General features: G+C 35.8%; 1 protein-coding gene across 1 annotated transcript in view; it reads right to left on the reverse strand.

Moving 5' to 3' along the window:
• DACH1 (dachshund family transcription factor 1) overlaps positions 1–15082 on the reverse strand; it is a 407431-nt gene that overhangs the window by 234084 nt on the left and 158265 nt on the right. The window contains exon 2 of the mRNA XM_008517937.2: positions 1680–1795. Within this exon, the coding sequence (XP_008516159.2) occupies positions 1680–1795 (116 nt within the window). The remainder of the gene's footprint in view (positions 1–1679; positions 1796–15082) is intronic.

Here is a 15082-nt window from a genome sequence, read left to right on the forward strand (position 1 = left end):
AGTTCTATCTTGCCTATGCAGTACCCCCCAAAAATTCAATTTTTCCTTTTTTAAGGAAGACTGGCCCTGAGCTAACATCTGTGCCCATCTGTCTCTACTTTATACGTGGGGTGCTGCCACAGCGTGGCTCGACAAGCAGTGTGAAGGTCAGCACCTGGGATCTGAATCAGCGCCCACAGGCCACCAAAGCAGAGCATGCAGACTTAACCACTGTGCCACCAGGCTGGTCTCCAAAAGCCCCAAATTTTTGAATCAGGAAATTTTATCCAGTCAAGGCCCAGCAAAACAGTTAAGGCTTAACAAATTTCTTTTCCCGATATCAAATTTGGAATTAGAATTGCAGGCAGTAGGATTCAGTTACTTGAGAACCATGACTAACTAGACAAATAGAAATGATGATATCTACTCTGTAATTGAGTTGTTTTCAGCTATTGATTTCATTTTTCTGTATCTCAGTTTTTCATTTGCAAAATTAGCATAAAAATACAACTCTTTGTATTTAAGTTATTACTTTGTATTTAAGTTATTTGAATTTAAGTTATTTACTCCTGAGAACCTTTGGTACCTTACTGAAAAAAAGTTGGATATATAAAGTGAACAAATAACTTCAAATTCAACCCAGTGGATGCTTGATAAAGGTCCACAAAGGTGAACAAACTGTTCAGAGGTTGACACTAAAATAAAGGTAAGTTAAAAGTCACTACTTTCAAGAAGCTTTCAACCAAACAAGGAATGTGAAATCAGATACCCATGATTATGTTACAGCATGGAGAAAGACAAATGTTACAAAAGAAAAGAAAACACTGATATGAGAATTCAAAGAAAAAATGAAGACTCTCTCCTGAGATTCCTTTCCTGTATCAGTTGTGTTACATGATAACTATATGTTTATATGTATATCTCCTCATTGACTTCCATGATGACAAGAATTAATACAAATATTATATATTATATAATTATAATATATCATTTTTCTTTAATTTGCTCATGGATCTGGACAAAACATGGAAAGTGAGCAAACATATGTATAAGTACTTAAAAGAATTCATGAACACATCCAAGTGGTAGAAATCAAATGAATTATTTTTGCATGCAGTGCACTATTGAAGTTGTTTATGTGGTCAAGACTATTCTTTTACATTTTCAAAATTCTAGTAATAACCATCTTTCAAATGTTTCTAATGGAAATGTATTCACATTACAGTCTGAGAAAAATTAGAAGATATTTGTATTTGACATATTTACTGTCTTTTGTTTCAATGCATTTCAATCTGTTTCAAAGTTCTCATGGAAAGAGAAATACATTTAGAATCCAGAGACCTGGGTTTGAATAACCACTGGCAATTACCAACTCATTGACCTTGGGAAAGTCACTGATTCTTTCTGAGCTTTGATTCCTTAACTGGAAAATACAGATAATAATTTGTTGTTTGATATTAGTGAGAGAATTAATTAGAATAACTCCTAGCACTGTACTCAATTAAGCTTCTTTCATTTTACTTTAAATAAATGATGATAACCATAATACACTTTTAAAATAAATTCTCATCAGTAACGGTATCTTAGTGTACACAAAAATAATTGATGGGTGTAAATATCTATACGAAGATAGGTATATATAAAAGCTATGGCATTGGCTAATTTTTAATATTTTCAGCATAAATAAGGAGCACTCTTACCTGTTGGTGGGATTATCCCAGGAGACATGAGGCCAGGGACCGAATGTGGCATGATATGAGAGTTCTCTGGGGAGGTGACACTTTGAGTCCTCTTAGGAGGCCTTCCAGGTCTAGAACTGAAACAAACAAACAAAAAATTTTTACAATTAAGCTGTTGTCTTACACATCATTTCAAAGTTGTTTCAAGTGGTAACATGGACTGTAAATAAATTTGTTTCAAGGACGGTTGCTTTTGCAGTTAGATGTAATAGACTTCCATCACTAATTAGATTACATGCTGAATTCATTTTCCTCATTGAAGATCAGCCACTCTTGATGCATAATTCATAGCCTGCACCTCGTTACCTGCTTCTTCATATTAATATCTATACACAGTTTGAATTGCCTCGTTTGCATATGCTAAAGTTCTGCATGCAGCCTTCAGCACGAAAATTATGCACTAACTTGTAATAATTATTACAGTCAGCCTGCTATTGATTTATGAGACTTTTAAAAACCAAATATGTGTAGTACTTGTAATGAATGATATTTTAAGGTTCTTCAGGAAATTAAAAGGCAATGGCTGCCTAAGGAAATGTTCTGCTTGTTTGATTTAATACTACAGTTAGCTGGGAGGTGGAATGAAAGAGTGATTCAGACCTATAGCACATTTTTCGATGATATGTTTTATTACTTCGCACTGCTAGCCTGATATCTAGATGATAAATGACAATACATATCTAATGTGTGAAAAGGTCTTGCAATTTCTTTATTTTTTGTCATTTAAAAGATAAGTCAAGTTATCATTTAACCCTTATTCTATTTAAATGAACAGCCCCACTAGGTTGCCTTACTTTTAATATACGAAAATAAATGGGAAAGGCTCAGGATTATTTCTAGGACATCATTGAGAAAGTGCCAGTATAGTGTCTTTTATCTGCCTTTAGGATAAATAAAAATACTTTGTGTTTGTGCTTTAGCAGTACTTGTCCTTTACATGCTTATTGCACAAAATTAATTTTTAAAATTATAAAAGCAGAAGGTGGAGAGGAGACAAGTATTCACTATCCCTGTATGAGAATAACATGAAGAATAGAATATTAGCAATTTTTGACACAAACATAGCATTATGTTCCCACTTTCTGCATTTGTATCCTAAATGTGCTTTTATGAAATGCTTTTCCAACACATATCTGGCCATGGTGTGCCTAGGTATATCAGAACCTCCAGATACGTCCTTCCTATGTTAGCATTTCCATGTTAGCCTCAGCTGAGATCCTTTGCCTCACCAGAAGATTCAAAGATCCTACACCTCTATTCTTTAGTGCAATATATACTGTCATTTAACAAATAATTATTAAGCACTTGCTGTTTTCAAAGCAGTTCATGTGGAAGCTAATTTAGGAGAATGAGTTCTTTAGTCTTCAGGACCTTATACTCTTGTCAAGGGGCACAAACCTGGTGCATACAAAACTATGGTGCAAATTGGAATGTGCTAAGTGTCACGAGAAAGCTGCAATTCAAATACTAATTGGATGTTAGGCAAGATGATGACACTTCCATGTTGAGGGAAGGGAGATACGATTTCATGGCAGTAGAAGCATTAGGAGAGAATTCTGAAGGATAAGTTAGACACAGAGAGGAAAAGAATATAGGAAAAGTACACTCCGGTGAGAATGTGAGAAAGGAATAGAAACATGAAAATGTATGAATGTACAGGATTGTCTCCAATGAGCTGAAACAGGTCGAATAAGATGAAAAGCCGAGATTGGTAGCACTAGACTTTCTGCCTGGGGCCAAATCCTGGAGGGCTGTGAACCAAGAACAAGGAGAGAGTGTATTTGTTTTGCTAACCAATAAGGATACTCTCTTCCATATTGTTCTGAAGTATCTCTCTGGCTACTTATTCTTCCTTATTACTCTTCATCCTCATCTGGTTCTTTACCTCCTGTTATTTGCCTAGGGTCGATCAATAGCCGCTGATAGTCTCCATTCTCCCTGAGTGATCACTTCTGTTGACATCACTGAGATGCTAAGGAATAATGGCTAAATATATACCTACAGTCTAGATCTTCCCCCTGAGATTCAGACATATTAATGCCTGTCTACTGGAAATCTCTGCTTTGATTTTCTATAATAATCTGAAACTTAGCTTATCCAAATCTGAACTCAGCATCTTCCCCATTAAAACCCATTCCTCTTTCTCTAGTTCAGCAAAATGACACCCAATTGACTAAGCCAAAACTCCAGGACTCAGCCCTGTCTTTTCCTTCCCTTGTACACTCATATATCATCCAAATGATGATATCTCTTTAATTCATTCTCTCTTCTCTATCCCCACTCTTATCTTCCATCAATGCCTCAATTCTTATTTGATCTACTATCACAGCCTTCCAAACACTTCCAAGACCTACCTCACTAGAGCGCAGACAACACTTCATACTGATCTCAGAAAGATTTTTCTACAACACAAATTTGATCACGTTTTCCATTTGCTTAAAGATATCAATAGTTCCCTATAGGATTCACATTCCTTAGCATGGCAACAAGGTCTTTCGATACTTGGTCCCTGCCAATCTCACCCTTTTATTCCTACATTCATGGCTTATAGTTGGCCCTACTGAATCTTTTAACAGTCTCAAGTTGCTTTGGTCTCCTATTACACTACCTTTATAGATGCTTCCTCCTTTGCTGCCAGAGCCTTGTTCTCCACCAACACAACCTCACCCCATTTTACCTCACTAAGCCTTAATTATCCTTCTTGCTAACCACTTCTAGTGAGTATTCTTTCTATGCACTATAACAGCACGTGGTGAACAACTCTAAGATAGCTCTTCCTGCACTGATTATAAGAATCTGCTTATTTGTTTCACTCCCAAGACTCTATGGCAGAAAGTGTATAAAATATATCTTTGTATCTTAAAACTTGGCTCACTGTATGTATCTAAATAAATTTTAACCCAATTTATGAAGCCCTTTCCCCCAGATTCCTCAAGTATTCTACTTCATCCATTCCAGTGGTCTCAAAGTTTCTGGGAAATGAAAAGTAAGGCACAAAAAAAAGTTTGGGCTTCTGAGTCTAAAGATAATGCTAAATATACATGAGAAGACCAGAGAAAGACAATAGATGTATCGGAGGATCTCAGGCAAGATGCCATTGAGAAAGTAGGAAAGGAAAAGGAAGTCAAGAAGAGAAAGTTTTAGCCCTTTAATTTGTTTTGCTGTTAAAGAAAATGAAACTGTTTAGAAGTACTTTATTATTCAGGCCACAGGAGCTGTCCTCACCTAAGTCAGGCTACTAAGTAGGGGCACTTTATTTCACACTGTGATTAGAATAGACCCAGTGGGCTCCTTTCTCCCCAGTCTCCTGCCTAATCTATCACATTGCCTCCAATTCCACCAATAGAGATTTACTGCTTTCAGTCTTGAAGTTTTAAGATCTTTTAAAGCCTTCCATTAAAATGCAAATACCCTTGGTGGTGGTAACACCCTACAGCCATCAACTAACACCCTAGGAGGATTACTTTACAATTAGGGGAGAGCACAAACTTGAGTTATCTATGCAAAGAATAGAAAGGACTGGAAGGAAAGATTTGGCAAGTAACTCAAGTCACTTACCCCTTTGCCTAAGACTAAGAGTACTGGGAACCTCTCCTTGGAGTTATACACAACTTCTTGGCTGAGGAGAAGTTAGAAGTTTTATCCATTAGCAAGACTTCCCTCTATCCCTTCATGACCTATAGTTAGGTTAGGTCCCCTCATTGATGCGCCTCATATTTTACTCTTACTACATACAGACTTGGTCACTAACTGATAGAGGGTTTGACTCTAGGGAAGATAAATTAATTATAAAATATTTGAATATTTAAACTACTTTCAACAGAGCTTTAGGGAACTTCCAAGAGAACATGTGTAGTGCTGTGGCCAGAAGCACAGGTTGTATCCCCTTGATAGATCTAGCTTTAAATATTGGCTCTACCAATTTACTGGACGATCTGACCTTCATGAAGCTACCTAAGTTCTTTGAACATCTGATCAAATCAGGATTTTTTTTTTTAAAGTGGACCTGTTTACTTTGTTAGAAATAAGTCATTCTTGGAAAGAAAAACAAAAACTTAACTGAAAAGAGGAAGTGAAACAATTAAGAAAAGCATTTCCTTTTGGAATGATCAATTGCTTCAACAGTAGCCATCTTCATGCCTCCTTAGCTACCACAGTAACCCAGCTCTACCCCAGAGGATCAGAGCCGCTGAACTCTCCTACTTCTAATCAAAGCAGCAGACCTCACTTAAATAAATTATTACCCTTAACAGCTTGAATGAAATCAAATTTATGACTTTGGTAATTGTTTTTGCCAGAGTTACACATGAGCCATAGTGCAGTCCTTAGTATTTTCAACCAACCACATTAAAAGAGGAGAGCACCAGCTTAGAGACTCCACACTTAATATATCACTTACTTAGGAATCCACCCAGTCACACCCTTTCCTGCAATTCTGAATTTAAAAGTTTTCTTTTCCAGATAGATCATGTGGTAGACTTCTCTCCTGAATTTACATCATTAAATCATTCTCATGCTAATTTCTATCTCTCTCCCACAACTGTATAATGTTTACCAACTCATCCTAGTCCATTTACTGTGATTATTCAGGGTGAAGTCAAAATCCAACTTAACAGAAAGAAACAAAAGTGATATGACTTAAGAAGCTAAGTGCATCAAAAGAGTGAGAGGCATTTGAAAATGTTAGAGGGAGGGTACATTACAGATTTTTCAATCCCCAAGCTTCTCTCCATAGACATCATCTGCTACTAATGTCTTCAGTAGTTTTTGAGACATTAAGTTCAATTCTCTTCCTGAGAGTTGGAGCAGAGAAATACGTGAAATGCAGAAAGAGACTGTGACGGTTATAAATTGGGAAATGTAAAAGTAGCTACCTAGCAGAAATTTTGGTTCCAAATCCTACCTACTTAGAGTTCCATTCAACCATTCAGTTCATTCATCCATCTATCTAAGAGAAAGGAGCTACTGTACAAGAAGCAACAGGCTAGACATTAGGGTTGCAAGAATACAGGCACACTCCCTTCTTTGAGGAGGAAGATAAAATTAAATAGCCTGTGGGAAAACAGTGCAAAAGAAAAATACATGGCAGCACATAAGCACTGATTTTAGTCTTAGGACACAAACAAGCATTTAGAGGTGAAAGCAGCTTGCTCCATTAATCTGCAAGAGTTCATTAGCCCTCTTAAATCTATTCACCCGAAGAAAACTCCAATTGTGTGTTTATGTTCTGCATAACTTTTTTCTAGTAAACTGCTTCTGTAAAGCCAAGAAAGAAATATGAGAAGTTTGACTACATATATAGGCAAATATACAGTCATGCATTGCTTAACAATGGGGATATGTTCTAAGAAATGTGTTATTAGGTGATTTTGTTGTTGTGTGAACATCACAGAGTGTGCTTACACAAAGCTAGGTGGTATGGCCTACTACACATCTAGGCTATATGGTACTAATCTTATAGGGCTCCTGTTGATATGCAGTCCATCATTGACAGAAATGTTGTTAAGTGGCACAGGACTGTATAAGCCACATATGTATTCTTATTTCTAATTGGAAATGTACAATTTGCTTAATGATTTACACATCCACTTGACCATTATGAAGTCATGAAGAGTCATGTGTATGAGGAGTTTATGAGAGAACGCTTATGTTCTAAGTAACGTGAAAAAGTAAGATACAAACCTGCAGATATGGACATAATGGAGCACAAGAGAGAGAGAGAAATTAAGTAAAGCAAGCAACAAATACCCATAGAAAAAAGACCAGAAGGAAACAGTAAAATATTAGGAGGGATTATCACTGGATGGGGAATTACATATTTTTTTTAAATCAGAAGATTTTAGTTTCCGTGTCATAAGCATATATATTTAAAACATAAAAACAAACTTTTAAACTTAATTAGTGTAGCACTTCAATGACTCTGATCATATTCTTCAGACAATTCATTGTGAACAAACCACGATTCCGGTTAAACTTGATCTGTGCCTGAGGTTTACCTCTATCCATAGCAGAAAACATATACAATTTATTCTTTTAGTCTTTCTTTTCTACTTCAGTTCTAAACTAACCAATAAAAAGCCGATGATTATATGTAAAATTATTACCCTTGTGAGAACTATAAAATTAATCTAAAATATGAAAAGAACAAATAATCATTGATATCTTCCAGAATAAATCAACCTCATAAAATAGATCCATCAGTATAAAACAATACAAAGGACCTCCTAAGATCAATGTATGTATATATTTCACCAAAATACGCAATTGATGTATAATCCTAAATTTATAAATAAGTAGTTTTCCTTCAGAAAGATCTTGTCAACTTATTAGTTGAAACTTTTTTTCAGTTTTCTGAACGGCAACAATATAAATAATCCAGGAAGTATACAATGAGCATTATTTTCCCTTAGTATGGAGTTTTTTTCTATAGCTGGAAAACTTTGAAGGATATGTTATTTTTTTGCAATGATGACAAATGTGAACACTTTTTCAATCTCCTATCACACATTTGTTTGAACGTTTTGTGTTCTCTCTGCAGGTCTGAGTCCCAGTCACGTGTCCCTCTCAGGACAAATAGATTATGAGCGAACTCATCAAAGAGAGAAGGTTCCACAATCACTAAAATACCAAGTTCCAGGGGACAGGCACCTAAAATATCACCAACTGACACTTGGAGGCACCCTCAGATTACTGGTTCATGAGCACAAAACACAGAACATTCCCTCAACTCTTTACATGGCAGGTGCTGTGGACTGAATTGCGTTGCCCTAAAATTCATATGTTGAAGCCCTAACTCCACTGTGATGGTATTTGAAGATGGGGCCTTTGGGCAATAATTAGGGTCATAGGAGGATATATGGGTGAGGCCCTCATGATGGGATTAGTGCCCTTATAATTAGAGACACCGGAGAGCTTGCTTGCTCTCTCTCTCAGCCACGTGAGGACACAGAAAGAAGGCTACAACCCATGAGACAGCCATTACCAGAAACCAACCATGCTGGCATCCTGATCTCAGATTTCCAGCCTCCAGAACTGTGAGAAAATAAATTTCTGTTGGTCAAGCCACCCAGTCTACAGTGTTTTGTTATGGCAACCTGAGCAAGAGTAAGACAGCAGGCAATTCTGTGCAATAACTGAACAAATACGTATAAAATACACAAAATGAAATTTCCTGTGCAAAAGAGTTAAAAATAAAGTAAAAAAAAAAAAAGGATTCTGAGCTCAAGTTAATTTGAGAAATGCCCAGTTAAACCTATTAAACATACATAGGTTTTGTGGAAAAACTTCACAGATTCCCAAAGCTTTTACTATTTTTGTTTTGTGAGACAATTTCTCAGAGCTTTGGCTATGTTAATAGTTATTATAAATCTCTAAGAATGTGGTAAAATAGGCATTTACTAAACTTAGTTTTCCATGAAACTTGTTATTTCCAGGGAGTTTGCTTAAAGACATGCTTTAAAGGAATATGTTTTTCATAACAGTATGATTATATTCAAATTACAGAAATTTCTCATCTTTCAACATTATCAAATCATGTTCTGTGTCATAGGTCACACGACAATTGTCACAGGAGAATTATTCTCTAGGGACCAGGAAAGCAGGAATTCATGTATTCTATAGGCTTGATTTAAGAGTTGATGATTTCTCAAAACACAAGGTTAACATGAGTAAGTTGAAATGATCACTAACAAAAAATAAATAGGACTTGAAATTAGCTACTCTGGTGAGGAAGAACTATCCTTGCCTCTGACTTCAAAACGCACGCTATTTAGACCTGAAGTAGCATGGGAAATTTATTTAATACAAAACTGTTTCAAAGGTCATTGCCAAAATATCTGAAGTCTCTAGCTCAGTTGGAGGTATTTAAATGCTGAATAAGAAATCACCCTAAAATAAGAGTTAAAACATATTGGAATGTGACTAAGCTACTCTTAAGCATTTGTATATTAGTGTTGACAATTAATGACAACCAAAATACTAAAGAGAGTCTCTGTTCAACAGGTTACACACTGGGGACAATCTACCCTAAATTTTATAAGTCCCTCTCTTCTTTCTTAGAATCTATACATGAGGGCCACGTTAAGAAAATTCTTCAAAGTCCGTGCCATATGTGAGTGATATTAATCTTAGAATTAATATATTAATCCTAGTTTAAATTCCTTAACTTAGTGAATATATTTTTGGAGGACAACTTTTTTCAAATCAGGGGTCTTGATATGTTCTTGCCTCAAATTTGAACTATTTACTTAAATCAGTGGTAAATGACACTTTATAAAGTATATCTACTGATTTATTAAAGATATATACTCATATTTTATAAATATTTTGTGGATTAAAAATCAATTTAATGTAATTTAAAGTTTTAATTACAGAAATATAAATTTTTAATACTATTTATTTTTATCTTTCCAATATCATACATTATAATACATCTGCACATATGGTATTTCTCCCAGAAAGGATGCTGTTTTTAAATTTCATTTAGTGACATGTTTGTCTAGAGAGCTAAATATTTTCAACCTTTTAATCACCTACTAATTTTCTCTTCTTCCCATAAGCCTTCCAAGCCACAGATGATTCTACCTACAACACATCTTTTTTTACAGTTATCTTCAAAGACTGACTAAAATCCCCTAAGAGACAAATCCTAAAATAATTAGAAACAATTATAAACAGCTTTCTTAAAGTTTTGGTAGGAGTTAATACTTTATTGGCTTCTTTCTCACATTTCCTGTCATATCTCAAAACCATATTCTACAAAATTTAAATTTATTATTAAAAGACATTCCAGGGCAGCCCTGCTGGCCTAGTGGTTAAGTTAGGCGTGCTCCACTTCAGTGGCCCAGGTTCAGTCCTCAGGCACACACCTACACCACTCATCAGTGGCCGTGCTGTGGCGGCAGCTCTCATACAAAAAATAGAGGAAGATTGGCAACAGATATTAGCTCAGGGTGAATGTTCCTCAGCAAAAAAAAGAAAAAAAGGAAAAAAACAATTCCAATTAAAACATGCTATCTAAACCAATCTTTTATGCAAACTGTAAACTCCATAGTCACAAAGAAAAAAGTTTTATTTCTTGTAATTTTTCCATTCAAATTTCAATTGACTAGATCTTCCAGGCCATTACTTATGGTTATATTTTTTTAATCAAAAGCAATGTATTCAGTCTGTTATTTCACTGTCATGTGCCATGACATGACCCTATTCATAAATGTGCAGTGGCTCTGGTTGCCTATTATTCTTTTTTTTTTTTTTAAAGATTTTATTTTTTCCTTTTTCTCCCCAAAGCCCCCCCGGTACATAGTTGTATATTCTTCATTGTGGGTCCTTCTAGTTGTGGCATGTGGGACGCCGCCTCAGCGTGGTTTGATGAGCAGTGTCATGTCTGCACCCAGGATTCGAACCAACGAAACACTGGGCCGCCTGCAGCGGAGCGCGCAAACTTAACCACTCAGCCACGGGGCCAGCCCCTGGTTGCCTATTATTCTGTTTTTGCAGATCAGCTTGAATTTGGCCCCAAGATATACCCATTGCTCCAATCTCAAAATCATACCGAACTCTCCTCTATAGGAGATGCCACTTCCAACTCTCTGAATGTCCTTTTCCTAAATATTTTCATTTTATTTTGGAATAGTACATAAAATAATCACAGTTGTATTATATTGTCTATCTGCCAGGCACTGTGCTAAGTTCACTACGTGATCTAACTCTTTTAATATTCATAACAAACCTTTGAGATAGGTGTTATTATTATCCTTATTTAACTGATGAAGAAATTGGGACACAAAAAAGTAAAATGCCTTACTCAGTATCTCACACATAAAAAGTGATAGAGTGAGGTTGGTTGGTGGGAAGGATAAATAGGCAAAGCACAGAGGATTCTTAGGGAGTGAAAATATTGTATGATACAATAATGGTGGATACATATCATTACACATTTGTCCAAATTCGTAGAATGTACAACACTAAGAATGAACCCTAATGTAAACTGTGGACTCTGAGTGATTGTGATGTGTCAATGTAAGTTCATCAGTTGTAACAAATTTATCACTCTGGTGAGGGATGTTGATAAAGGGGAAAGCTACGCATGTGTGGGGGGTATATGGGAAATCCCCGTACCTTCTCAATTTTGCTGTAAACCTAAAACTGCTCTAAAAAAACTTGTCTTAAAAAAGAGCAATAGAGCCAAGTTATGAACCAAGGCAATCTAGACCAGAGGCCAAGCCCTGAGCACCATGCAATATGCCTCCATAGCCTATTTGTTTGTTAAGTTATCAACAAACATTAAATGCTAATGTGCCTGACCTTACATCGTGTGCTAGAAATACCAAGAAGATACTGTCCCTGACTTCAAGTAACTCACAGTCTATTTTGGGAAATAGATAGATACATAAAAAATTACAATAAACTAAGTTAAATACTGCAGTAAATGTTCCAAAGGAGTGTTGCAGGAACACCATAGTGGGGGTACCTCAGGAAGGATGAGATGTGAGGAAACAGGAGTTAGCCAACTGAAGAAGAGGAGGGGGTGTAAGTAAGGAAACATCCATAGAGGCACATCTCCCTTACACACACACACTTCTGTAATGAAATCCTGAATAACTCAAAACTCATACTCATCTTTCCTTCTTGAAATGGTTAGTATCATGCAGTCTAACACATCATCATTTTCATAGTTTCAAAGGTCATATCTCACTTCTCCATATTGTCTCCATGCTTCTGACCTTGAGAAATATGGTAGATATGGGGTAGGCACTGATTTTTGATCAACTGTCTTTGGGACATTATGATATATTTACTTTAAATGTATGTTCATTGTGATTTGGGGTGGGGGGATAATTTAAAAAGAACACGAGTTGGTGTTATATAATGGACTGTGTAGACAAAATCTGACTCTGACCAGTAACGAATCCATCTCGCTTTCAATATTTTACTTTAACATGGATTTGTATCCATAACAAGGAAACTCATTAATGACTTAACTGAGTTTTATTTTGCTATATTATTTATTAGCTCAATCTTAATCATAGTTGCTACTGTATGCCTTTAATATACAAGATGAAAATATTTTGTAGAGAAATTATCACTAAGCAACAATAAGGAAGGAAAAAACTAGAGCAAGTGTGCATGAAACTTTACGTTCTAAAGCAATCACAATCATAAATTTCTGGTAAAGTAACTAAATCTACACACATAAGCAAAAACAATTTGGTATAAGCATCTTGACACATAAATCACAACAGCAGAAACAATAGTTATGTATATATTAAACTATTGATCCTTAGAGATGTAGTTTCAAATGACGGTTCAAAGTAGAATCTAGTAAATCAGAACTCAGAAAACCTTGTCTTCCTGCTTGTGAATGCAGAGAGGCAAGATGGCTGACTCAACCTAAAATACATGTTTCCACTCTCCACTGACAAGTTATTTGTTTGTTACCTCTGGAGAAAATGTACATAACTAATTTATTTGAGAAAGCTGTTACGAAAAAAAAATACATTTGCCATTCCTGTCCACTGTGTAATGCATGGGGAGCTGTCAAGAAATGAGGTCGTGAAGCACAGACATTCAGATACCAACCCAGATCAGAGACCTCCTGACAACTTTTGGACATTCCCAGGAGGATTCTAGGCCTGGGAACTAATGAAAGGATTACAGTAAGACAGACAAAGTATGCTGTTTTCAGCCTGCAGAGTTTTAATAACATGCTTAATTCGTTACCTGACACAAATGTTACATAAGCACCAAACATTGCTATTAATATGATTTACATTAATTGAATTCTGTTTAATACGTTATGAAAGTGTTTTATTTAATGAATGGCCTTTTAATACTAATTTTCCATATTCTAAGAAATTATGATATAAACTGCCTGCACCACAGAGTTGGAGAAGACATTGGCAATTGTCCTTTCAAGCTTGGATAGACATTGTTTTATCATGGAATTTTTTTCCTCTGGAACACTATGCAGATGCTGCTTTTAAAATCCCAGTCATTATGCTAATTCCTATATTCTCTTCTTTATTTACTTGTACCCAAATCATGATCTAAAATACTAAAAAGTATTGCCTTAATACCATTATTTAAATTGACTAAATAAATAGTAGCTCAAGTTTAGAGCTGACATATTTATATGTACCAGGAAGTCTTTTGAGCGTGTTATCTGTATTACTTCATTTAATTCAATAGCTTCATGAGATGAAAGTATTACTTCTATTTTATGAGTACGGAATCTGAGACAGAGATATGTTGAAATATGGTGTTACTAAGAATAAAAATACAGATTTTCTTATTCATTAGTTTAAATAAAAAAAACCGTTTCTTGATTAAGTCTTGTGCCTGACACTGTATTATATAGAAGTCTAAGGAAATAATAGCTGTCATATTTTAATTTTTTAAAACTGAAGATAGTATTCCATATTTCGGTCAATTTCCTTATCTGTCTGTTTGTTAGAGGATTTTCTGATATTCACACTCTGCCTTAGTCTCCTAGTCAGACAAAAGACTCTCAAAGTCCATGACTATGGATCTGATGACTCACTCCTATGTGTTCTTTCCTTCCTTCCAACATTACTAGAACCCACAGACACATGTTAAGTAGCCACTGGGTGCAAAGACCAGTCCAAATACCATGACAAAGACAAGGACAACAAAACACAACTCTTTCTCCAAAAGGGAGCTTCTTACTGGTAGAATATACAGTTAGTTGTGCTGCTAAGTCCGAAGTAACTTAAAAAAAGAGAAGGATAAATTTTCAAACAATATAAAGAGAGAAATGGCATTTACAGTGGGTCTTGAACCATGAGTATGATTTTGGGTGATGGAGATAAGGTGAGAAGAAGACACTGAGGTTTGCAAATGGCATGATCAAGGGCTCCAAGGCAGAAAAGTATGTAAAGCACCAGGAATGATGGTTGGGTTAAGCCCTCAATAAAGTTGCCCTCTGCACAGAACTTCTAGGCCATATTTCTTGGTTTAGTATGTTTCTTTTGTGTGTTACAGTCCCAGATATTTTGTAAAGCCTTTGAGGTCATAACCAAGGCTTGTTTCCTCTGAAGCCCTCCCCTGCTTTCCAGTACAGAGGGCAGCTAATTGTGCGCGTTCTGTAGTGCAGACAGAAAAGGGTGAGTGAGTTTAGTAACTGAAGATCCCACTGTAAAAGGCAAGGCAAATATTGAGTGTCTAGAAGGAGCCTTCAAGAAGGGCAATATGATCTAATTATAACATTCATACTTAGGAAGTGGTAGTACGTGAAGATGGCTCACAATTTTGTAGATTTTCATCAGATTAGAGTGAAAATTGTCAGCTGCTATTGTCAGGATAGTGCTTCAAAATCATCAGATCTAATAATAACTGAATTTTCT

Source organism: Equus przewalskii, chromosome 16 (assembly GCF_037783145.1).
Source record: "Equus przewalskii isolate Varuska chromosome 16, EquPr2, whole genome shotgun sequence".
NCBI lineage: Eukaryota > Metazoa > Chordata > Mammalia > Perissodactyla > Equidae > Equus > Equus przewalskii.